Source organism: Theropithecus gelada, chromosome 3 (genome assembly GCF_003255815.1).
Source record: "Theropithecus gelada isolate Dixy chromosome 3, Tgel_1.0, whole genome shotgun sequence".
NCBI lineage: Eukaryota > Metazoa > Chordata > Mammalia > Primates > Cercopithecidae > Theropithecus > Theropithecus gelada.
In genome coordinates, this window is record NC_037670.1 from 147,645,574 (window position 1) to 147,673,379 (window position 27,806).

Below are 27,806 nucleotides of genomic sequence, written 5' to 3' on the forward strand. Positions count from 1 at the left end.
ACTTTTACCCCTTATCTCCTGTCTTGATTCTGTAACTGCATAATTATCGCTGCATCCCATAAAAGCAAGAGTCGATATGTTTTGATTTTTGTTCTCTGTATTTAATCTCTAAGGACGTGCTTGTGGAAAAAACCCAGCGCAGTGCTTGGTACTCATTAAATGCACAAGAAATAGGTGTTCATGAGGTGTGTGCGTTTTGTTGTCACTACTCAAATCATCAGTATATGAACAAGGAAACACATATAAGCAGAATTGGGAACGGGTGAAAATTAATGGGACTGAATGTCTGTTCCCATTTCACCTTGGTGACTAGAATTCTTGGCCCTGTGAAAGAACTCTGATCCAGCCCAAGTCATCTCCCAAGGCTGTTTTCCCCTCTGTTTCTTCTACCTCAAAGCACAGCAACCATCGAACCAGGTATATGGTAGCTCTTTCTTCCTAGAACCAGGTGGTGCTTTGGGGCACAGTCAAATGGAATAACTCTGAGCCAGATAAAAATAATTAAAAGTTCTGAAGAAATCAACAACTTTTCTTTTTATCTTACCTAGTTATTTTTCAACTTTTAAACTCAAATAATAACAACAACAACAAAAGGTCAGACACTAGCACAGTTTCTTTGGTAACCTCACATTCATTGTTCTAAAATGTCTCATACCAAATAAATTCTTATATAGTCATCTATTTTATAACTATGGAGAAACAATAGGAAATTTGAGAAATAGTTGTCTTTACTTTTTTTCTAAAAGCAGTAACACAGAGATAAATTTGAAAATCTGAAAAACAAAGATATACAGAATGAAAACATTGTTAGCATATTTTAATATTCTTGAAGTCATAAAATATGTAGAACTTTATAGAAATATAGATTTGCATTTTTTCTATTTGAATCATACTTTGTCTTTTATCATTTAAAAATCATGTAAGTAATAAAATATTTCATGTTATATCTATGTAGCAAATTTATTCACTTTAGAGTGTTTCTTTTCCTACTTTAAGATGGTTCTTAATAATAATGGGTCCTCAAAACTCTAGATTTCTAAGGTTTTCTATAATTTTCTTTGAGCTTATGAAAAGTTACTAATCTCCCTAGGCCCTACAATTATCTTTAGCAACTTGAGGATAATTTTTATCTACCTTGAAGAGATCCAAATATTAGCTTACATATTTATGCAATTAGAAAGTGACAAATGATAATTAAAGATGTTAGAAAATTGGCAGTGTGGTGAATGGAAAAATGCTTTATCACATCCATGAGGCTCTACTGAAAACTGTTCGTTTTTGAAAAATGTTTGTTGTCTCCAATTGGAAAATAAAGTAACGGGGGAAAAGCTGATTTCCCATTAACATTAGACTTGGATTACCGGATGACCTATGTTATTCTGTATACAACCTAACGACACTCAGGAATGCTGCTTGGATTAGGTTTAGACCCATGTCCTCAAGCCTAATTTCACTTTTCACCATCTGTGGCTCATATCTTGAAATCAGTATGCAGAGTTCTCTCTACCCACTGGAGAGAATCCTACAAAATGTATTTGACTGAAGACGGGCTTTTCAGAATTTTTGCCTGAAGGAATAGTTTATTTAGAAAAATGAAAGCCTGAAAAAGTTAAACTTTGTTGTTTTGTTTAGTTTAATAGTATGGAAGTATATAAACAACCACATGGGACTATGCCTCTTTAATCATAACCTTTACCCTTATACCTAGAGTGAATATTTTGAGCAAATAAAGAAATGTATGGCATACTCTAAGGATTTTCTTTTGCTGTGATGTTCCTTTTCCCACTCTTTCTCATATCCTACAAGTGAAGAGACTTCAAACATGCGTCTAAAGCAAATACAGATTTCTTCTGTCATGAACTATGCTAAGAGATTTAATTCTGATGAAATCCTTTTCTTTTACCTAACACTGGTGTCTACCAAGTGCCAGGTGCTTTCCAAGCTACTGAGGACATAGTGGTGAATGAAATTGACCTGGTGCGGGCTCTCATGAAGTTTATGTTCAAGTAGAGAACACAGGCAATAAACAGGTAAACATATAACAAAATAGGAAATAAAGCAGAATGATATAATGAAACGTGATTAGGGGAAGGGGGAAATTTTACATAATGTCGTCAGAGAAGGTAACGTTTTAGATGAAACCTAAATAGCAAGAAGGAGCCAGTCATGTGAATAACTAGGAAACAGCATTCCAGACAGAGGAAATAGCAATTACAAAGTCCTTGAGTTAGGAATGAGTTTGTCGCACTTGTGGAGAGACGAGACCACTGTGGCTGTGGGTAGTGAGTTAAGGTGAGTGTGACATGAAAGAAGTAGTCAATAGGGATCAGATCATATATAACCTTGTAGCCAGTCTGAAAGAATTTGGATTTTATTACAAATGCAATAAGGACTAATTGGAACATAGTAAGTTAGTAACGTGACATGATCTACTTAGTAATTGACCTAAAACAGATTGGCTCCTGGATGCATTCTCAGGATTGAAGGCAACAAGAGTGGAAACAGCGTGTGATGTTCAGGATGTGGTAGGCAGAGTTCCAAAATATGACCCAAATTCCTGCCGCCTAGTGTGCATGCCTTGTACAATCTCCTCTTCTGTGTGGGTAGAATCTGGGAATATGATGAGCTATCACTCCTGTGATTAGGTTGCTTAGTGAAAAGAGTGAACGGATTTTCCTTAGGTAATCAGAGTCCCTATCAACTGATAGAGTTAATCAAAAGCACGAACTACCCTGGGTAGGCCTAACTTAATCAGGTGAGCCCTTAAAAGAGAGTTTCCTGCTGGCCTGAAGAAGCAAACGTCCTGTTGTCAGAGGACGGGGCCCTGTAGCAAGGGCCTGAGGGCAGCCTTTAGAAGCTGAGAGTGACCCCATGTCAACAACCAGCAAGAAAATGGACACCTCAGTAACTAAACTGCAAGGAACCAAATTCTCCTGACAACCTCAATGAGCTTGGAGGAATACCCTGAGCCCCTATCTAGGTTATAGGCCCAGTTGCCACCCTGCTGTCAGCCTGGTAAGATCCTGAGCAAGAGCCCAGCTAACCTTTGCCTGGAGTCTTTTTTAAAAAAATTCTTAAAATTTTTAATTTTTGTGGGTACATAGTTGGTGTATATATGTATGGGGTACCTGAGATATTTTGATAAAGGCATTCAATTTGTAATAATCATACCATGGAAATGGGATTATCCATCCCCTCAAGCATTTATCCTTTATGTTACAAACAATCCACTTATACTCTTTTAGTTATTTTTAAATATACAATTAAATTATTAACTATAGTCACCCTGTTGTCCTATCAAATACTAGGTGTTATTCATTCTTTCTGTTAATTTTGTACCCATTAACCATCTCCACCTTTCAGCCCACACCCTATTATCCTTCCGAGTCTTGGGTCACCATTCTTCTACTGTCTATCACCATTAGTTCATTTGTTTTGATTTTAGATCCCACAGATAAGCGAGAACATATAATGTCTTTCTGTGCCTGGTTTATTTCACTTAACATACTGACTTCCAGTTCCATTCATGTTGTTGCAAATGACAGGATCTCATTCTTTTTTTATGGCTAAACAGTATTCCATTGTGTATGTGTACCACATCTTCTTTATCCATCTGTTGATGGGCACTTAGGTTGCATCCAAATCATGGCTATTATTAATACACACAGTATTGCAACAAACATGGGAGTGCAGATATACCTTCCAAATACTGATTTTCTCTCTTTTAGATATATACCCTGCAGTGGGATTGCTGAATCACATGGTGGATTTATTTTAGTTTTCGAGGAACTTCTGAACTGTTCTCCATACTGGTTGTACTAATAATTTACATTCCTACCAACAGTGTATGAGGGTTCCCTTTTCTCTACATCCCCACCAGCATTTGTTATTGCCTGTCTTTTGGATAAAAGCCATTTTATCTGGGGTAAGATGATATCTCATTGTAGTTTTGATTTACATTTCTCTGATGATCAACAATTTTGAATGCCTTTTCATATGCCTGTTTGCCATTTATATGTCTTCTTTTGAGAAATATTCAAATATTTTGCCCATTTTTAATTGTATTATTAGATTTTTTCATATGGAGTTGTTTGAGCTCCTTATATATTCTGGTTATTAATAATTTGTTAGATGGAAAACTTGCAAATATTTTTCTCATTCCGTGGATTATCTATTCATGTTGTTGATTGTTTCCTTTGCTGTGCAGAAGCTTATTAACTCGATGTGATGCTATTTGTCCGTTTTTGCTTTGGTTGCCTGGACTTGTGGGGTATTAGTCAAGAAATTTTTGCCCAGACCCATGTAGTAGAGAGTTTAATCAGTGTTTTCTTGTAGTAGTTTCATAGTTTGAGGTCTTAGGCTTAAGTATTTAATTTATTTTGATTTCATTTTTGTTTATGGCAAGAAATAAGGGTCTAGTTTTATTCTTCTGCATATGGATATCCAGAGTTCCCAGCACCATTTATGGATAAGACTGCTTTTTCCCCAGTATATGTTCTTGGCACCTTTATCAAAAATGAGTTCACTGAAGATGTATGGATTTGTTTCTGGGTTCTCTATTCTGTTCCATTGGTCTATGTGTCTGTTTTTATACAAGTACTATGCTGTCTTGATTACTATAGCTCTGCAGTATAATTAGAAGTCACGTAATGTGATTCTTACAGTTTTGATCTTTTTGCTAGAGATAGCTTTGGCTATTCTGGTTCTTTTGTAGTTCCATATACCTTTTAGATTATTTTTCTATTTCCGTGTAGAATGTCATTGACATTTTCATAGGGATTGCCTTGAATCTGTAGATTGCTTTGGGTAGTATGAACCTTTTAATTCTTATCCATGAACATGGAATATCTTCCCATTTCTTTGGTGTCCTATTCAATTTCTTTCATCCCTGTTTTATACTTTTTATTACAGAGATCTATCACTTCTTTCATTAATTCTTAGGTACTTAGTTTTATTTGGGGCTGTCATAAATGGAATTACTTTTTAAAATTTCTTTTTCTGATTATTCACTGTTGGCATATACAAATGCTACTGATTTTTGTTTGTTGATTTTATATCCTGCAACTTCACTGAATTTGTTTATCAGTTCTAATAGTTTTTTGGTGGACTCTTTAATTTTTTTCCAAATATAAGATCATATCATCTGCAAACAAAGATACTTTGACTTTTTCCTTTCCAATTTGGGTTCCTTTTTAACTTTCTCTTCTCTGATTTCTCTAGCTAGAACTTCCAATACTATGTTGAATAACAGTGTTGAAAGTGGGCATCCTTTTCATGCTGCAGATCTTGAGGAAAATCTTTCAGTTTTTTACCCATTCAGTATAATACTAGCTGTGGGTCTGTCATCTGTCATATACAGCTTCTTCTTCTTCTTCTTTTTTTTTTTTCTAATGTTATGGTTTCTTTCTTTACAAATTTTTCGAGGGTTTTATTGTGAAGGGATGTTGAATTTTATGAAATGCCTTTTCAGCATAAATTAAAATGATTATATAGTTTTTATCCTTCATTTTGTTGTTATGATGTATTATTACATTGATTTATTTGCATATGTTGACACATCTTTGTGTCCCAGGGATAAATGCCATTTGGTCATGATGAATGAACTTTTTAATGTATTTGTTGAATTCAGTTTGTTAGTATTTTATTGAGGATTTTTGCAACAATATTCATAAGGGATATTTCTCTGTAGTATCCTTTTATATGTGTCTTTGTCTGGTTTTGGTACCAAGGTAATACTGGACTCATAGCATTTGAAATTATTCCCTCCTGTATTTTTGGAATAGTTTGAGTAGGATTGATATTATTTCTTCTTTAAATATTTGGAAGAATTCAGCAGTGAAGTCATTGGGTCCCAGGCTTTTCTTTACTGGAAGAATTTTATTATGGCTTCAATCTCATTACTTGCTATTAGTTTGTTCAGGTTTCGGATTTCCTCATGGTTCAATCTTGATAGATTGTACATGTCTAGGAATTTGTCCATTTCTTCTAGGTTTTCTAATTTATTGGCATAGAGCTGCTCATAGTTGCTACTGATGATCCTTTGAATTTCTGCAGTATCAGCTACAATTACTTCTTTTTCATCTCTGATTTTACATATTTGGATCTTTTCTCTTGCTTTCTTAGTCTGGCTAAAGATTTGCCAATTTTGTTTAACTTTTTTTTAAAAAACAACTTTGTTTTCATTGATTTTTGGTATTGTTTTCTTTATTTCAATTTAACTTAATTCTACTCTGATCTTTTCTTCTACTAACTTTGGGTTTGGTTTGCTCTTGCTTTTCTCGTTCTTTAAGATGCATCATTAAGTTATTTGAACTTTTTCTTTTTTTTTCTTTAATGTAGGCACTTAGAGCCATAAACTTCCCTCTTGGTACTGCTTTTTGCTGTATTCCATATATTTTGATATATTGTGTTTCCATTAACATTTGTTTCAAAAAAATTTTCAATTTCCTTCTGAATTTCTCTATTGACCCACTGGTCATTCAGGAGCATATTGTTTAATTTCCATATGCTTTTATAGTTTCCAAAATTCCTCTTGTATTTGATTATTAGTTTTACTCTATTGTGGTTAGAGAAGATGTTTGATATTATTTAAATTTTTTGAATGTTTTAAGACTTCTTTTGTGACCTAACATATGGTCTATCCTTCAGAATGGTCCATGTGCTGTGGAAAAGAATGTGTATACTGCAGCCACTTGATGAAATGTTCTGTAAATATCTGTTAGATCCTTTTGGCCTATAGTGCAGATTAAGTCCAATGTTTCTTTGTTGACTTTCTGTTTGGAAGGTCCATCTAATGCTGAAGGTGGGGTGTTGAAGTCTTTAGCTATTATCTCTCTCTCTCTACCTCTCTCTCTCTTTAGCTCTAATAATATCTGCTTTATATATGTGGGAGCTCTCATGTTGGTTGCATATATATTTACAACTATTATATCCTCTTGCTGGATTGACCCCTTTATCACTATATAGTGACTCTTCTTATACTTTTTGTCATGAAATCTATTTTGCCTGATATAGGTATAGTGACTCCTGCTCTTTTTTGGTTTCCATTGGCATGGAATATCTTTTTCTATCTCTTTGTTTTCAGTCAACTCGTGTCTTTATTGGGTAAGTGTGTTTCTTGTAGGCAACTGTCCAATAGATCTTGCTTTTTATCCATGTAACCACTCTATGTCTTTGGATTGGAGAGTTTAATCCATTTATATTCAATGTTACTACTGATTAGTAAGGACTTACTCTTGCCATTTTGTTATTTGTTTTCTAGTTGTCTTGTGGTCTTTTCTTTTATCTCTACTTCGTTCACTAAAAGGAAGCTTTTAGTCAAGGTGAGTTTCTCTAGTGATATGGTTTAGTTTCTTGCTTTTTATTTTGTACTTATACAGTGAGGCTTGATGTTCTAATGTACTATGGCTCAGCTAGCACTCAAATCACAAGACATAGTCCTTCCCGCTCTCCCTCCTCTTTCTGAAGGCAGTGAAAGCTCACCCTGTGTCCACTGCCACCACAGATCCATGGGGAGCATTGCCAAACCACCACTGATGTTCCCTAAAGGTCCAAGGGCTCTTCAGTCAGCTTGTGTGAATACTGTCTGGCCTGGGACTCACCTTTCAGGGCAGTGGGCTCCCCCTCCTTCCCAGGACAGGTCCATAAATGCCATCCAAGAACCAAGTCAAGGAATCAGAGACCTTAAGAACCTGCTTGGTGCTCCACCCCTGTGGCCAAGCTGGTACCTAAAGTGCAAGCCAAAGTCCCCTTTACTTTTCCCTCTGCTTTTGTCAAGCAGCAGGAGTCTCATCCCATAGCCCTCACAGGTAAGAATGCACTGATTCTCACCTGAAGCCAGCATCTCTTAAAGAGAGCTTTTTTTTTTTTTTTTTTTTTTTTTTTTAGATAAAGTCTCACTCTGTTGCCCAAGCTGGAGTGCAGTGGCGTGATCTTGGCTCACCACAACCTCTGCCTCCCAAGTTCAAGTGATTCTCCTGCCTCAGCCTCCTGAGTAGCTGGGACTACAGACCTGTGCCACCATTACCAACTAATTTTTATATTTTTAGTAGAGATGGGGTTTCACTATGTTAGCTAGCCTGGTATCGAGCTCCTGACCTCGTGATCCGCCCACCTCAGCCTCCCAAAGTGCTGGGATCACAGGCGTGAACTACCACGCCTGGCTGACGAACAGCTCTTTAGTTAACAGGTGATGCATCCTCCCAGGACTGAGTCTTTTCCTTCAAGACAACAGATTTCATTCTGGCCCTGGGTGTCTAGAAATGTCATCCCAAAACTAGGGCCTGGAAAGGGGGCCAGTGCCCTAACTTGCTGTGACTGAGCTGGTATACAAGATGCAAGACAAAGTCCTCTCCACTCTTCCCTCTCCTCCCTTCTCCTCTCCTCGAGCAGTAGGAAAGAGTCTTTTTCTTGGAGCTGCAATCTGTGCAACCGGGAATTAGTGAAGAGATGATGTCAGGACTCCCTTAGCTGCCCTGTCTGGTGTCCCAGTAGACTACATTCCCCCAACACAAGTCCTCTGCCTCTAGGCCCAGTTCAGCACTAGGAGATGCCTAGGAGTTGTAGTTTTTGTGACCTAGACTTCCTTTCATGTTTATTTTTGGACCCAGAACACTTTAGCCTGCAGTGGTGAGGGTTGTGGGAAGTCAAGTTCCAACTGCTGGGATGGGCACTTCTTCTCTGGCTAGGGCTGGTTTAAATGCTCCCTCAGTGTGTGGGCATCTGCTGAGTTTGGTCCAGTTTTTCTTTCTGCTACAGGAAGGCACTGATTTCAACGCCTCACAATTGCTTTCCCCCACCCCTCCCCATAGCACAAGAATGTTCTCTGCAACATGCTGCCACTGCCAGGGAATGAGGGAGGGCAGCATCTGTGATTTTAGACTGCTTTCTCTACCTCTTCAGTGCCTCTTTCAATGATATGAAATTAAAAAGAGCTACTGTGAGTGCTCACCTGATTTTTGGTCCTTATGAAGGAGCTTTTCTGTGTGTAGATAGATGTTAAATTGGTGTCCTTGCATGGGGTACTATCCACGGAGCCTTCTATTCCACCATCTTGCTCTGCCCCTTTCTGCCTGAACTGTTGACCCACAAAAATAATGAGATAATAAATGTGTGCTGTTTTAAGCCACTAAGTTGATTGCCATTTGTAAGGTAGCAGTAGAAGAGGAATACACAGGGAAACCTATTAGAAGACAAAGAAAGTTCCTCTGAAGTAGGGTAGAGTGGAGTAGATTTTAGTTTACATGTGAAGATAAACATAAGGCAATAGATCTTATATATACTTGGAATAAAACATAGGAAATAGAGAAAAGATGTCATTACGTTGAAACGGTGAAGTCTGAGGGGAGGTCGGGTTGGCAGGAGGGCAGGAGAGAGGTGGCAGATCATGCATGCTGGAGGTGGCAGATCAAGCATGCTGTTTTGGGATGTGATGACTTGATATGTCCCTCAGTTTTCGAAGTGGTCATGTTGGAATGCAGCTGGATAAATAAGTCTGAAATTCAGAGCAAAGGACAGGGATAGTGATATAAAATTGGTAGTTATCAGCACATAGGTGGTATTACAAACATAGAAATGAGTCTGATAATCTGAGGAGTAATGGAGATTTAGAAGCGAAGTGCTTCTCTTGGGGCACTGTTAGTTTTAGAGGTTAGGTAGAAAGTAGGAATGAGCAGATGAGCTAAGCACTTTTAATTTTATCAAAAATCCTGTGAAGAAAGCATTAAATTTTTATTTTACACAGGAAAAAACTGAGTCTTAGGGGGCTAAGTGGATTGCTCAAAGTCAGATTGTGTAATCAAACTGTATTTTTAACCCAGGAGGAGTTTAAAACACAACCTCTGTCCATTAAACCACCATATCCTCAATTTCAGCCCCCAGGTAAAAAGAGAAAATACCATATATATTACAAAACATTCACAGGCTGGAGTACAGGCTTCATGTTTTCGTGGCATTTTAAAACAACTGTAGAAATGATGCCCCATAACACGGAGATGTGCTTTGACCTAAAGCACATTTATGCATCAAGGTTGACTCTTAGGAAGAGTCATTGTCACTGCATGTAACTTATATGTTATACGCAACTTATGCCCCACTGAAAAACAAATAACTTTAATACCTAGGAAATACCCAGAACATAGCTTCAAAAGAATGAATGTAGTCTTGGAAATTTATAACCTTGGAACAGATTTTGAGCATTAAGGGTCACAGTATGCTAGTGTCCACACAAACTATAGACCTTTTGACTGAAGTCAGTTTTGATTATCTCTGAGATAAAGCTACCTTTCCATTTTGTATGTGTGTACTTCCAGAGGATTTTCCTCAAAATATTAAATATTTATCATTCATGATCCAGGCCGAGATTTTTAACAGCAATGGCAAAAGTAGAGCAGTGGCAATAACAACAGCTAACCTTATTGACAAGTTACTATGTGCCAGACCCTCTGCTAGAGCCACATGTGTATTATGGCATTTAATTATTTCAATAATGTTGTGAGTTCTAGTATCATCCCCATTTTACAGAAAAGGAAACTGATAGTCACAGAAGTTAAGCTAATATATGGTGGGCTTGAAATCTGAATTGAGGTCTAAGTTCAAACTCTGCCATGTTAAAATTTCTTCCATAGTATTTACCGGAGGAATTATTACTGAGAATTATATATTGCTCATTTCTGCAGGAAAAAATCATAGTAATCTTTGAAAGTGGTTATTGCTAGGCAGTTGTTCCTCATATGTGAGGGGGAGTGGTTCCAGCAACCCCCACAGTCACCACAATCTAGAAATACTCAACTCCCAAAGTCAGTATAATCCCCATGTATATACATGAAAAGTTGAACCTCTGTGTCCACGGGTTCCACAGCCCTCAAATACTGTATTTTTGATCTGTGTTTGGTTGCAGATGTGGAACCTGTGGGTATGGAGGGCCAACAGCATTTTTTGAAACAAATCTTCATATGAGCAAACCCATGCAGTTCAAACCTGTGTTGTGCAAGGGTCAACCATAATAAGTTTATCTTCTGACTCTCTAATTAGTGATGTAAAACAGTTAGCAACAGTGACTGTGTTGATCATTGATTATACAGCTTTCATCCAACATGCTTTCCCTACCCATAGATTTCACAGCTGATATCTATAAACTAAAAAATGTAATTTGGTAATCAGCAAGGTGTGAAATTTTTTTGTGATAATCTTCCATTCTTTATCCAGTAGATCTTTTGTGTGTATGCTTAACCAATAGCTGTTGTATTTATTTGATGAGATTGATGCGTCAAAACCACTCTACCATGAAAGTCGTAATAGTCTCTAATAATATTTCCCTTCATAGGTTTGTTTTGATACTAAAAGATTATTCAGCTATTTAGATGATTCCCAAGAATAATTAGTACTTCATTATGTCTTAATACAGTTCATCTCTACTGATGTTTATTGATCACTGATACGGTTTGGATGTTTGTTCACTTCAAATCTCATGTTAAATTTATGTTCATTAACGTTGAAAGTGGGACCTAGTGAGAGGTGTTTGGGCCATGAGGGCAGATCCCTCATGAATGGCTTGGTGCCCTCCCTGTGGTAGAGTTCACAGGAGATCTGCTTGTTAAAAAGAGTCTGGGGTCTCTCCCCTGTGTCTCTTGCTTTCTTGCCATGTGATTCCCTTTTGTCTTTGGTATGACTGGAAGCTCCCTGAGGACCTACCAGAAGCTGAGCAGATGTTGGTGTCATGCTTGTGCAGCCTCAAGAACCATTAGCCAAAATACACCTCTTTTCTTTATAAATTACCCAGTCTCAGGTGTTCCTTTATAGTAGCACAAAACTGACTAATGAAATCACCTACTTGTATCCTTTATGGGCTAATAGAAGAATAGGACAATGATTCGTTCAGCCATTACAAGCTTGTAATTTTCAAGGGTGGTGGTGTAATCCTTAATGTGCATGTGTGAATAAGACAAGCTCATGGAAGAGTAAACATAGGTTATGATTTTTAAAAGGAATGAAAATGGTGGTTAAGAAATAACAGAACAGAGGGCCAAATGGTATTGAATCCACACAAGTAGAGAAAGAGGTTGACAGAGTTGGCTGGTGTGGGGTCCCCCAGTTCCCTCTGCTTCCTTTCTGAGTCCTGACTGAAAATTAGAGTGCCTTGACCTCTGTGTGACCCAGCCATCTGCAGATTATTTCCCCCCACAGGCTTGAACCCAAACTGGGGACTTGAACATTCCCAGGCACTAATAAATGTATCTAGGTTTACTAAAAAGAAATTGGTCCTGGCCCCAAGCCAAATTCCTTAAACTTTACGCTCTGATCCCCTTGAAGTGGGTGCACCCAGGTGGAACATTCCTTTTCTCTCATTGTTCCTCTAGAGGATTGCACTCTGTAAGTTCCCCTAATATATGCTTTGTACCAATCACCCTGGTATTTCATTCTTCTTTCTTTGGAATCTCAATTAGCCCCATCTCAGGACTGTTTGGGCATTCCCTTGTGGAAATTCCCCAGCTGTGGCTTTTGAGGCAACTCCAGCGAAGGGTTCAATGGAACAAAATGGCTGATTTTTCAAGAACCAGAGTAGGAAGTAATAGCTTAATTACAAGATAGTATTTATTGACAGTAGTGTTAGAAAATGTTAGTTGATGACTGGAAGAATGTATCAGTGGAACAAAGTGGGATAAGAATCAGGTAGAGAGCATTAAGCAAACAGGATTTTCTTTATGGAAGAGCCAATGAAAACCTAATGAATTTGTATAATTACAACAAGAGGTGGTAGAACAAAGACTATTTCCAGAATACCCTGTTGCAAGGATTTATTAAAGCTAATGGTGAATTAATAATAGGGGAGTGTAGGAATTTAAGAATTTAGGTGGGCCGGGCGCGGTGGCTCAAGCCTGTAATCCCAGCACTTTGGGAGGCCGAGACGGGTGGATCACGAGGTCAGGAGTTCGAGACCATCCTGGCTAACACAGTGAAACCCCATCTCTACTAAAAAATACAAAAAACTAGCCGGGCAAGATGGTGGGCGCCTGTAGTCCCGGCTACTCGGGAGGCTGAGGCAGGAGAATGGCGTAAAAACCCGGGAGGCGGAGCTTGCAGTGAGCTGAGATCCGGCCACTGCACTCCACCCTGGGCGACACAGCGAGACTCCGTCTCAAAAAAAAAAAAAAAAAAAAGAGAATTTAGGTGCCACTGCTACTACTAGATTCTAAGAATCAGAATGTCAGAAATATTTCATACTTTATAAATATCAGCCATCATCCTACATGCCTCTCTTCTACAACTGTACAAGCCCTGACTCATCCTCCATTTTGAAAATGGTCTTCTGGCTTTCAAAATACCATATGCTTCTGATACTTCTCCTACCTCGATTAACTTTGCTCATCCTCTTCCTTGTCAATATTTCCTAAGAGTCTATCCATGTCTCAATTATTTTAACATTTTTTCCTACATGACCATTTTCATGCTCAAAAAATTACTATTTGCCATATAGAGAGACACTCAAATTTATAACGAACTCAAATGATGCATTTGCAAATGATTGCTGAAAATCACTTTGTGGATAGGTTCTCAGCAGGCATTTCAATGTGTCCAAATTCAAATTTATTAATTTCTCCAGTGAACCTGCACCTTCCCATGTCTTCTCAAGAAGTTCATGGCATCACTATCTATCTGACCTTATGGACAAAAGTCCCCAGAGTTGCCCTAACCCCTCCTTACACTTAAATTCTCATATCTAATTACTTACAACCTTCTGACTTTGCAGTGTCTTGAGTCCAAATCCTCCTATCACTTCACAACTAGCCTAGTTCTGCCTTTCATCGTTTGTTGGCACTTTGATCACAGACTCCTAATTGGTTTCCTGTCTCCAGACTTCTATAGTGGCAATCTAATACTGCTATTCTAAACTATGCAAAACAAAACAAAAACAGTTACAGACTTTTTGGTACTTTGATTTAATGAATTATCTTCATTTGTTTTCTCCATAAATGTGGTGTTTGCCTCTTTTAAGATTATTCCAAGTCATATGGACACATTTTCTGTAGTAACCAAGGTATGTGGGACATAGCTACAGCCCTCTTTTAGGACACACCTTCTGTGATGTTTCTAGGAAGGTAACTTTTAAGGAGGCAGCCTTAAGGGTCTGGCTGGCTTTGGTTTTGGTCTTCAATCTGCTAAACTGAACCTCAACTTTCTCAACTCTAGTAGTAACAATAACCAACATTTATTTTATTTTATTTATTTATTTTGAAACGGGTCTCACTCTGTCACCTGGGCTGGAGTGCAGTGGTGCAATCTCAGTTTATTGCATCCTTTGCCTCCTGGGCTCAAGCCTCCTTCCACCTAAGCCTCCCGAGTAGCTAGGACTACAGGTGTGCACCACCATACCAGCTAATTTTTGTATTTTTATAAATACAGGGTTTTGCTATGTTGCCCAGGCTCATCTTGAACTCCTGAAATCAAGCCATCTACCCAACTTGGCCTCCCAAAGTGCTGGGGTTACAAGTGTGAGCCAACACACCTGGCCAACCAACATTTATTCAGCCCATGCTTTGTCCTAGGCACTAAGTGCTAATTATTTTATGCAAAACTCAAAACAATCCTCTAAGAGAGAGATCATATTATTTTCCTCATTTGTTTGGAAAGGCAACAGGCTTTGAGAGTTTAATAATTGTCCAAAGTCACCTAGCTGGTAAGTGAAAGAGTTGAGGTTTGAACACAGATGTTTTAACTCCCGAGTGTAGGCTTTTAATCACTGCCTATATACCACCTCTATAGCAAGGATATCCAGGATATAGGTACACTATAATGCATGTAAATTATCTGGCATGGACTCAATACATCTCTCTATCTTCTCACCTATAGGTAAAAAAAAAATACTTCTACATTTTTACATTTTAATTTTTTTCTCATATTTATGTTTTGTCTAGACTATCGGATGAAATATTCTTCCTGGCAGGTTTTATTTCTTGCATTGTACAAAATAAGTCAAAACTGTGCATTGCACATTGTCAATTCTCAAGAAATGCTTATTAATTGAATGAATGAATGAAGGTCTGTTTTGATGTGTATTGAATAACTTTTAGCTTTCTCAGAATTCATTGTTTTTGTTTGCTTTATGTAAAAAGGAACACAAAATACATTTTAAATATCATTATATATACATTATATATAAAGAGATTGTATATGAAACATTATATGTATATCAAAAGAATAGAAATATAAGGCTTCAAAATACGTTATATAATTTCTTCCTCCAAAAGTTTATTTGTAAGATGGCACCTTTCTGTAAATGTCAATGGTATGAAGCCATTAACTCTGAGGTTTCATGCATCCTTTGGAGCTGGCAAGGCTCCAAAATGAAATTGTTCAAAAGGATCATTGGTATTACTCTAAAAGTTTACAAGTAGTATCAGGAGGAAAAGGTGGCATTATGTATTTTAAGCTTCTATAATATTTTCCGTTGAAATTTAATGCATTCCATTTTATTATTGCTTTGAAATGCTACCACGTTGTAGGGCCAACATTTAAGCAAAATTTTAATAAATACCTCACTTGTTTAATACTATCAATTATATTTTTTTCACATACGGTTATTTTCCCTTCTATTCTGGTATTTTGTATCATAAAGGAATTCTTTGAATTTTTTCCAGTTTGCATATAATTTCTAATATAAAGACAACCTTTTGAAGACAAACAATATTATGTTTCAAAGTATATTTTAAGCATTCTCTAAATTTAAAGGACTTTTTGGCCGAATCCCCATGATTAGGAGAAGTAGAAGATTAGATAACTAGTGAAAATAGTTACTAAAACCTTTTGCTTAAAGTGCTATAATGCTCTTAATCTGTCATTACAAATGGATTAGTGCATCCAATAAATCAAGGGAAAAGTTAAACAAAATTTGGTTGATATACTCTGCAAGATCACAAAGACCAAAACAACCTCAATATTAATTACATTGACTGTATCAACTGCTTTCATGGGAATGATGGAAACCAGCAGTTCTCTAATATCAACAAAAATAAAGCATAAGAATTTGGTCTAGATATTAGAAAAAGAAATTCACAGAGAGAAACTAAGATGTGGAACCTCTTCCCTTGGAGAATTCATGACAAAGGATATAAGTCATTTTAAAAATGATGTCAGGTGCATTTTCTGTCTTGAATTAGGGGATCCATTGGATAAGTCTTCACTGGTACTGTGAATTTCTGAAGCCTCTCATTTATAAATCAAAAACTTTTTAAGGTTTTCTAAATCAGTAGTTGGAGTGTACATGATGGATGTGTATTCATAGAAACGATACTCTTGGAGGTCTGTGTAATATTGATCCTAAACTCCTATACCAGTGTCCTTTGAACACAAACACCCATTCTTTCTAGAATGGAGATTGACATTTTTTGAGTCTTGGATTTCTTAGCGAATCTATGCATCCACAACACTTTGCAAATAATTTCAGAAAATTCCTAGAGTCTATGAATCTACTTCGTGGAGCGTGGTTCTCCTGCCTCTGAACTCTAATTTTTCTGTGAACCCAAATCCTGTTCCTAGGCTTTCTCAATCCTGTCTATCTTCTTGAAATTCTGGTTATTATCTGTTCTTTTAGTAGAACCAGTCCGAGTGCTTATATGACACCATGGACTTTCATACTATTGTTTCAATGATACTTACATAGTGCAAAATATTTTTACTTAGTTTACTTTATGCAATTCTCACAATAACCCTATGAACTATGACGATTTTACATATGAAAAAAATAAGTCTTGGGAGAATCATGGACCTTTTTGTTGTTGTTAAATTCACAATGTGGCCAGGTGCAGTGGCTCATGCCTGTAATCCCAGCACTTTGGGAGGCAAGGCAGGTGGATCACTTGAGATCAGGAGTTTGAGACCAGCCTGGCCAACATGACAAAACCCCATGTCTACTAAAAATACAAAAATTAGCTGGATATTATGTGCATGCCTGTAATCCCAGCTACTCAGGAGGCTGAGGCACGATAATCACTTGGCGAAAGTTGCAGTGGGCTGAGATTGCACCAAATGTCCTCCAGCCTGGGCGACAGAGTGAGACTCTGTCTCAACAAAACAAATAAGTAAGTAAAATAATTCACAGTGTAAGTACCTGCAAATTGAGGATTTTTTAACCCAAGTATTCTACCTGTTGAATCCACAGATTCCCATTTTCTGCAGTGGATTGTCATCACAGTTCCAAACATGTTAAGAGTCATATATCTGTTTATAGAATACTTTATTACTGACATTTACTGTAATTGTTCAATCTTTCAAATCTTTTTTGAATTCCAAAAGTCAAGCCTCCCATAATTAATACCTCTGTTTACCATTCATTATTTAAGTTCACATGTTGGTCCCCAAACCCTACATAAATTATCCAAAGAAAATAATTCCCTTCCACTTTAGTTAACTATCATATGTGGTATTACTTTCAATGAAAAATGTTTTTCCTGTTTGTTTAGAGTGGTCAGCCAAGAGTTATCTCCTCTGAGCTGACCTGGGAAATATGTTGGCACAAGTTAACTCAGTATTCCTAAATACTTAACTCTCGGTACAAAGGAAGGTCTGTAGACCTATAGATGTCCTGAAGGGGAACAAAGGAGAGTTAACATAACATCTCTGTACTTGGATTCTCTGAATCCCAGGTAAGAATAATTTTTACAATTGTGTGCTGCCCATATGTTAAATCACCAATCCAATAAGGTTACTTACGTATTGAAATACTCAGCAAAGATCAAGTTGGTGGAGGTACCAGTGATTGTTGTCAGTCCACCAATAGTAGAAGAGTAGGCAATGCACAAACACATAAGTTTACATATCATGTGGCCCTTCTTTGTTCGATATTTGGTTCCCATGCCTGAGTTCTGTTCAACAACAACAAAAAAGTACCATGAGAACTGTTCTATATTTGCTATGGACTGAATGTTGGTGTCCCACCACCCCCACCAATTCATATGTTGATACCCTAACTCCTGACGCGATAGTACTTGGCAATGAGGAAGATACTGGCCTCATTTGGAAGATTTGGAAGATACTGGCCCTTCCTTTGAGGATGTGGCCCTGGTCTGATGGGATTATGTCCTTATAAGAGGACACATCAGAGAGCTTGATTCCTCTCTCTCTCTGTTTCTGCTATGGAGAAAGTCACAAGAAGGTGGCTGTCTGTAATGCCAGCAGAGTCCTCACCAGACACTGACTCTGCCAGACCCTGATCCAGTCTTCAGAACTGTGAGAAATAAATTTTTATGGTTTAAACCACTTAGTTTGTGGTGTTTTGTTATGGTGATGTGAGCTCACTAATACAGCATTTATCTTTCCATCAATGCAGATGTAGCAATAACAGTATTTAAGCTGAAACCACTGAAATATTTTAAAAATCCAATTTCATTCATTTCTTCATCCTTCTTTCTTGTCCCTTACTTAACTCTTCCCCCATGTCTTCCCTTCTCGCCACTACTCCCAAAGCTTTTCTGTTGATACTGATGGTACATACTTAATAAGTCCCTAAACTTCTTTTGGAAAGGTTTCCCCACCGATGCACCTTAATGGATGGTTCCCAGGGGATATCACTCCTGAAATTGAATGTTTTCAACACCATATACCTCAGCATTGAGAGATAAGTCAGTGTCCTCTTTGCTCCCCACTGTCTTTTCCAGAACATTAATCCTCCACTCACACAAACAATAAATCCATTTTTTTTAAGAATCATGTAACTTGGATATCTCTTTCTCTCCCCATTCCTTTGACCATTATATTTTGATCTCCTGGTCACCCACTGCTGTCATTTAAGATAGCATTTGCACTCAGCACATAATCATCTTCCTTACTCCAAATCTTGTCAGCGACTGAATAATGACTACACTATGCTCATGCATAGCCCTTTAAATATCCTGGCCCCACACAGTTTTGATCTTACTTCCAACAATTTTCAGTTCTCCACCTCAGTCACCCCACCCCCGTAGTTACACCTTGAACAATGGCACATCCTGAAATGGTTTCACTTGGGGAATCACTAGACCAAATGTAAGTGTTTTAGTTACGAGATGACTTTCTAGGGTGCAAGCCAAAAGCAACTTCATTCTTTCTCTCATCCATGACCCTGTAAACACACTTTGTTGGTTTGATTCTTCCTCTTCCTGTGGTGAAATTCAAAGAAGAAACAATAACTTTTCAAGGTCATTTCATTTAATGAATAGTTTTTCAGTTATGTTTAGTCAGAAGAATAGCTTCATTTGAGTAGTTAAAATAAACAGTGCCCTATTTAATAAGAAAAATTCCACATTTTAAACTTAAGCATTCTCTTGTCCCCTAGATCAGGCCTGCTTGAAAGCCCATAGCTGGAAGGAGGTTTGTGAGTTTGACTTTCTCTTTCTCTCCTAGTTCCATTCTTCTCACCACTTGCTACACTCAGTTTCTAAACCTTCAACATTTGGAATGTCAAGAGAAGAACAGGATCAGGAGAGGAGTGGTAAGGATTAGGAGAGGTCTTATTTGACTGTTTATTAATTTAAAAATGGCATTAGTACTTTCCAGGCATGGTGAATGTTTGAAATTACTCCCTCTGGTGGGCAATTTTATGGGATTTTATGAGACTCCTATTATCCAAATAAGAACATCAGATTGTTGTTCTTTCTATGTAGGTAACACACATCTTCTGCCTGGTGGCGTATGACACACTCATGGTGTCTGCATGTGATAGTCTGCCTGGTCTTTTTATATTGAGATCAACTTATGCTGTCAAAAACCCCTCCTGGAGGAAGTTGTCTTTCAAATGATCCCAAATGACAGTCCTCCCACATGTTTCCTTCATATGGTCCAAGGGAAACAGTCACCTCTGTCGTGTTGTCAGTGACAGTGCAACTGAAACTTGATTAGGTAAGGAAATTCAGTCATGACATTTTACTTTCTAATTTTTCAAGAATGTGTCAAACACTAATCCATTGACCTTTTCTAAGTCTAGGGTGGTAGATAATAAGTTCTCCAAGTAGTAGTTTCTTAACATCTATTGCACCTTGGTAAGTAGGAGACTCTTCCCTTCTTTCAACTGTGATGGTACAAGTGGCAGGGGGCGGCGCCTTAGGGAAATACTCCAACTTTCTCCATAAGCAGACTATCTCTCAGCCTTCTCATTTTAAACACTAAGTTTAAGAGTGTTAAACTGTTTTTTGGTCACCTCACTTGCAAGTCCTGTGGAAATGAAATGCAAAAATACCTAGGGTGTGTGGTTGATATTATATTTACTCAGGGGTAGAAAGAGTATCATTTAACCCTCCTAGTTATCAATAAATTGGCATAGTTATTACAGTTTCTTCTTCCAACTTTGCTGCTGAATTAATTCTATCTCTACAGTCCTTCAACTGCACTGGCAAATCTAGGTTAATGAAGTATGTAGTTATGGCTAGTTATGGTCCTCTCCTTTCTTTACTTCCATCTTTATTCAGTTGAGATTCCATGGTACCTCATTTCAATAAATTGTCTTAACAAAACTCCGAACTCTCTTTCTTGTCTTTTCTTAAATGGTAGTTCTTTGTGAAAATTCCAACTGATTTATAAACCCAACCATTCTCTCTCTCCATGTCATGTCTGCTTCTGAGTAGCCAACTACTGTTGCTAAAAATTACATGCACAGTAAAGCAGATGGGATCATTCATGATCACAAACATCCAATGCTGTAATGATGTTGCTCCTCTACCCTAGCGTGTTTGCATAACCAAATTACTCTACCTGTTTCCACAAGGAAATATAAAACCTTTATCATCTTTATACATCCCTCTTAATGCTCCTTCTCAGTCTTTGCAAGTAGCTTTGCCTCCTACTTCCCAGAGAAAATAGAAGCCAGCATATAATAGTATCACCGTGAAATGTAGAAACCTACTTGCATTTGCCCCATCTTCTTGTTCTCTACATAATTAATAGAGTCAATGTTTCTCCTCCAACTTCTCGTTTCTGAACTCTCAGGTTTTCTCAGAAACCTTCCACTACAGACTATTGGAATTTTCATCAACATTTAATTATTTTTGAGCCATCTTTACAGAAGAAAAACAAGAAAGACTTCTTAACCCTCCACTCAAGTAAACTATTGTCCTACCTCATCTCCATTTTCACAGCCAAACTACTCGAAAGAGTTGTTTACATTCACTGACTCCATTTTCTTAAACACTTCCATCTAGCTTGTCTCCTCATTCCACCCACAATGCACTTCCTGTGATTATCAGTAATTTCCTCAGGGCTATGTTCAATAGGAACCTTTCAATCTCAACTTTGTAGTTCCCTTTGCAAGCATCTAAAAGAGTTTATCTCTTCCTTTTACTGAAAAAACTCTGCTTTGAGTTTCTGTGATATCTCACTCCTTGGGTTTTTCTATTTCTGCCTGTCTTTCTGTCTCCTTTGCCAGGTTTTTTTTTTTTTTTTTTTTTTTTGCCTTCCATCCTTCCTTAAAACTGGAATTTCTTTAAACTGTCACAGGCCCTTGTCTCTCCTCACTCTAATGGTTCTCCTTTAAAAATATCTTATTTTTTATTGATTTAATGACTATTTTTATGCCAGATCACCAAACTTCTGTCTTCAGCCAGGATCCTCCATCTAGACCCATGTATCCAATTGCCTGTTCAACATAATCATGCCTGGAATCTCAGCACTTTGGGAGGCCGAGGCAGGTGGATCACTTGAAGTCAGGGAGTTCTAGACCAGCCTGGTCAACATGGTAAAACCCTGTCTCTACTAAAAATACAAAAATTAGCCATGTGTGGTTGCGGGCACCTATAATCCCAGCTACTTGGGAGACTGAGGAAGGAGAATTTCTTGAACCTGGGAGGCGGAGGATGCAGTGAGCTGAGATTGCACCACTGCACTCCACACTCCAGACCGAGCAATAGAGCAAGACCTGTCTCAAAACAAAACAAAACTCTCTTTCTCTTTATATATATATGTATATATATATATATATTTGAATATATATATGTGTGTATATATATATAGAGAGAGAATGTCTGCAATAAAACTCCAATCTGAAAATGTTCAGGACCAAGCCTTTTACTTCTTTTGTCAAACCTAGTTCATCAGGATCACTTATATAAACTAATGTCATCACCATCACTATTGTAACAAATACTTATAGCATCCTTAGCATGTAATAAGCACTGGTCCAAGTTAAAATCAATTAAATGTTTTAATTCATTTAAGTCTTACAATATAATGAGGTGGGTACTATTATAACGTCATTTTGTAAATAAAAGACATAGAGAAGTTAAGTGAATTGTTCGAGGTACCAGAGCCTGAAAATGACAGACTTGGGTTTTTAAACCATACAGTCTTGCTTTAGAGCTCATACTCTCAGCCACTTTGCTATAATATATTGCTTGTCTTCCTTGAAAACATTATCTTTGGCCAGGCGCGGTCGCTCAAGCCTGTAATCCCAGCACTTTGGGAGGCCGAGACGGGCGGATCACGAGGTCAGGAGATCGAGACCATCCTGGCTAACACGGTGAAACCCCATCTCTACTAAAAAATACAAAAAACTAGCCGGGCGAGGTGGCGGGCGCCTGTAGTCCCAGCTACTTGGGAGGCTGAGGCAGGAGAATGGCGTAAACCCGGGAGGCGGAACTTGCAGTGAGCTGAGATCCCGCCACTGCACTCCAGCCTGGGCGACAGAGCAAGACTCCGTCTCAAAAAAAAAAAAAAAAAAAAAAAGAAAACATTATCTTCCTCATCCCATCAAATTCTGTCAATTGTATCTACTGAAATATGCCTGGACTCTGTTCAATTTTCTCCATCTCCACTGTTTTCACCCTGGTCTCAGTCAACATTATCTCCGGCCTAGGTTAATAAAATAATGTGTTTATGGATCTTCTTGCATCAATTCTTACTTGTTACAGACTCATTCTACAGACTTCAGCCTTTAAACAAAAATATAAATGTAGTTAAGGAATATGCAAACACTTACTATCTTTTGTCTTCTTGTGTTTGCGTATTTCTTAAATACATTTGTACATTTTTTTAGGCTGCTGTGTATAGGAAAGGTCTGAAATAGGCAAGAATTGATGCAAGGACAACCATAAAGGGATTATTACAGTAACTCAGACCACATTTTCTTTATCCATTCTTCATCTATCGAGGGACACTTAAGTTGTTCCCCTAACTTGGCTATTGTGAATAATGCTGCAACGAATATGGGGAAGCAGATATATCTTTGACATACTGATTTCATTTTGGGGGTACATATATCCAGAAGTGAGATTGCTGGATCACATGGTACTTCTATTGTTTTTCTAATTTTTTGAGGAATCTCTATATTGTTTTCCATAATGGTTGCACGAATTTACATTGCTGCTAACAGTGTACAAGCGTTCTCTCTTCTCCAAGATGAACAGAAGAAATGCCATCTTCCATACAGATGAGCATGCTATTTGAGACATTATTAAAATATCTTTTTGAAAAGTCGTGATAAGGAAAAAATTACTACTCACTAAAAGTCATCATAGATATGAAAATGGCATTTAGCATGGCAGGGTCAGGTGCATTGGATTGTAATTTACCTTTTAGTTTCTAATTAACTTTAAGGTCAACCCACAAAGGACTCTATGCTTCACCCAAAATAAACTAATTTAGAAAAGTCTCCCTTTCCCTTATAATTTATACATGGAAATCATTTGTATTTTCCATATGATAAAAAATTCCATTGAAATTTGACACAAAATAAGTGGTATGTAAATAAGGTAGGGAAATAAGTTTAAAAATTCTTATGAATCATACAAAGTGACAATTGAAATTTGGGGCTTAACATTAACTATTTTACTATAGGAAAGACTTCAACACAAACCAGAAAGTGATGCATAATTTGAATATTATTAAATTGATAATAAGAATGGAAACTTAAAATATGCAATGTTTATATGATTTCTCTTTGCCACCTTAAAACTTTCAAAAATATAAATAAAGAAAAAATTGGATTTCATATGAAAGCTTAACTGAAAAATATATGCATATATATAGAAGTATTAAAAGACATTGGAAGATATAAAACAAAAAATCAAAACAGAAACAGATTAATGTTTGTCATGCTTTATGATTTATGAATTAACTATACATTTTTTATTAATAAGGACCTTTAAAATATACATTATTGTTACTGCACATGAGCTAATGTTTATGCAAATATCATCGACAATTTATAAAGGCATTAAAATTCAGGGTAAAAGTTCTACAGTAAATGCTAATACTAATATATCATAATGCAAATTAAAGGTTAAGAGGAAGAGTTTTTGAAGTGGAATGGTGAATGCACCCTACTTTTTATCTACCCAGTAAACATGAGCTCCATGCATTCAGATTTATCGTTGTTTTTACTGAGTGCTTGTGTTCACTGGGCTGAACTCGTAGGAGAGACGATACTGAAGTAAAGGGTAAAGCATGAGGACCAGAGGGACAGTAGTACAGGGCACTGAGCTAAAAAATAGGGCTCTTAGGAAAGCCTGAAATGAGTCAATAATCGAGCCAACTAGTGGTACAGAAATTATACAAAGCGGGCAGGTATCACAGGTATCACAGCAGATTAATCTTTAGTCTTCTGCCCAAGCAGATTAATCTTTAGTCTTCTGCCCAGATCGTACTTTCAGCCTGTGGCCACAGGACATTGTCACAGGTATATTGTGAATGGAAAAGTACTTGTGTTATAATATATAAGGAAATTTATGTGATATGAAAAGTACAAAATTATGTACAATTTTAAAGCAAAAATATTTCTACATACATACATGTGCCTGAAATGAAACATACATACATATATATATGTGTGTGTGTGTGTGTGTGTGTGTGTGACTGAAATGAAATATATCAAAATACTAACAACAGTTATTTCTTGATCATGCGATTAGGGGTATCCTCCACCTTCTTGATACTTTTTGTAACTTTTATAGCCAGAAATATATATATTTTTTTTTAACATGTAAAGGAATGATAGACTATTAGGGCAGACAGGTAGTTAGAGATTATCTGGTATAAAGACCTAATATTTCAGAAGAGCAAAATGAGTCTCAAGTGTGACCCAGCTGATTACCGCAGACTTGAAAGCAGAATCCATGTCTGTGAGTTCCCTCTCAGTGAATTTCCCCTGTACCAACTTGCCTTCCAGAATACTTATGTGAATTTTTAAAACTACATTTGAGTTCTATTTCATACTGCTTTTACCACAATGGTAACCTATTGTGTTTTTATTCAATCCCTTCTGTCTACCAAACATGTGGAGTATGCCCTCCACATCTTCTTCCAAGTAACTGAAAAATTTTCTACGAGGACATGACAAAATGCAGAATCCAATGACATCATCACAATGGACCTGTCACAACAGAAATCCTGCAGGTCCAGAGGTAACTCACTATTGCCACCTGGTGGCAGCAATTGCAGATTTATTTCACAGCTTCCTTCACTGAATATGTATACTTTGTATCATCTTCCAATTATGGCTCTGTCATAACGTTGCTTATAGTACAGAATTCAATTTTCAATATGTTGCCTAGAGCTCTATTAACAGGTAGAAATATGATATACGTGACTTTTCCTGCCTCTTCTCTAAGTTAGAATATGTCTTTTCCCTCTTTCACTTGCTTATTTTTTTTAAGTACATGCTACTGAATCACTCCCAAATATTCCCTGGTTGCTTAAACATTCTCTTGGAACAATCAAGTGACAGGATACCTAATTCACATCAATATTCTACCAATTTTATTGTCCTGGTGACATCTCTTTCAGGGCCTCCCTTCCTGTCCTAAATCTAGTCATTTTTTCTCTAGAACTGCAAAGAGCTACACTTAAGTCTACCCTCTTATTTCATCAAAATGGATATTGACTCTACATTGGAAATAAATGTTACTTAGAATTTTGAAGGCAGTTTTCCTGCTGTCTCTGAGTAGTGCTGTTGGGGAGAAGTATTCAGCCATTCATATTTTTGATCATTTGTAAGGAATTAGTGTTCCTTCCTTTTTGAGAGCTTTTAGGATCACCTTATAGTATTCTGAAATCTCAAAGATTTTAAAACAGATCTGCCCTGTGTGGGTCTGCTTCATTCATTTTGATGACATTTAGTGAGTCCTTTAATCATAAAACTTGTATTCTTCCATTGTAGAAACTTTCTTGAATTTTTTATATACTCTTCTCATTTTTCCTGTTCTTTTTGGAAACTCCTCTTATTTCCTGTTTATTCTGTTTCTTCCTATTGTGTCTACTGAATTTTCCATTTATGCTTTTATATCTCTATATTTTATATTTACACTTTATTTTATATTTACATGTTTTATATTTTTGCCTTCTTTATTGTCTTTTATAGAATACTATTTGTATTTCATAAATATGAGTAATTTATTTGTTTACCCCTCTGATTATATTAATGATATTTTCTTTTTTGTAGTTCCTTCTTCTTGCATAGTCTCTGCTTCCTGCAGATTGCTCTTTTTTCTTTGTTTATTTGGCAATCTCTCTTTCATAATTGAGGCTTTCATCAGATATCCAGGAATTTTTGGTTGTCTGCTCACGTTTCAGCAGTGAATATCTGTGTAGAAGCTCTGCACTCATGTTTTTGGATTTGTTGTTGCCTGTAAGCTTCACTATAATGTCATCTGACTGGGCTTTTTTTTTTTTTTTTTTTTTTTGAGAAAATTCTAAGGTCAATGTTTTCATCTCTTTTACTCTGATTGTGTTCTCCAAGAAAGCATCATCTGGCCTTCTGCCTGCTGACACTTGAAAGGCATAGACCTGGCTCCTGGACCAGTGTGGGTAGAAGGTCGGGTCCTCCACGTTTAGCTTATAAACTATCACTCAGTACCCCTGTTTTCCTTGTGACACTCTCCCCCAGCCCAGAACTGGATCTGGTTCTCCTTATCCTGTTTTACCATGTCTGAAGATTATGTTTCTGTTTGGTGGTTAGAAGCTGTTGCATCCATGTGGATTTGGGGATGAAAGTGGAAGATTTAACCACTTCACAAGCAATTTTTTTCTTCCTCCTGCTTTCCAACATTTTAAAAATGTTGAAGCCTGCTGCTATGGAAATTGAATTGTTTATTGACTTTTCTCATTATCGATTTAGGATTCAGCTTCCATGGGATTACTGGGGATAACAGGGTTATTTTCCACTCAACCTTTTACTTTCCAGCTTCCAAAATGATTTTGCTGTCATGTCTTCTCTTGATGTTTATATAATTTTGATTATATTTGAAAGTCTATTTGTTCTTGTTTTAATGAAGACTTAGAACAGTAGTAACAAATGAGCCTATTGAACCTGCCATCTTAATGGAAGATGCAATATTTATCTGTTTACATTTAAAAAATAAAGAAATAAATATTTACTAATAATTAATGCCCACTTTTGACCTTGGTGCTTTTGTGGTCCCTATGTTGGTAGATGATGTAACTAAAAAGGGAACAGAAGACTGGAAGTTCCATAGTGCACAGAGGAATTAAGACAGTGGGAACCTGTCCTTTTTGTCTGCATATTGAGTTTAAAGGTCCTCAGTTAAGTGAATAATAGATTATGTTATTTAATTAAACCAGCCTTCCTATAGTGTTCTAATGGTTTAAAATGTCTGTAAGATTATTTCTGTAAAGAAATATTGAATGAAAGTACTAGATAAGTGAATAGCAAAAAAATGTAGGAGAGGATCTTCCCCTTACAGCTGGTATGAACTCTTCATGAAGATCTGGTGAAAATATAATCAGTAATAACCTGAAGAATTCAGAGGAGTTAGTAAAATTGAAGTTATCGATAAGACTCTTTGAAATAGAATTTATATCCACCATAGTTAATAAAGAACTATTACATATTG

The 27,806-nt window shown here is 37.0% G+C and overlaps 1 protein-coding gene across 1 annotated transcript in view; it reads right to left on the minus strand.

Moving 5' to 3' along the window:
* The window catches only part of SLC13A1 (solute carrier family 13 member 1), a 91,196-nt gene that overhangs the window by 20,177 nt on the left and 43,213 nt on the right, over positions 1–27,806 (minus strand). Inside the window, exon 7 of the mRNA XM_025380218.1 lies at positions 17,707–17,858. Coding sequence (XP_025236003.1) covers positions 17,707–17,858 — 152 coding nt within the window. The remainder of the gene's footprint in view (positions 1–17,706; positions 17,859–27,806) is intronic.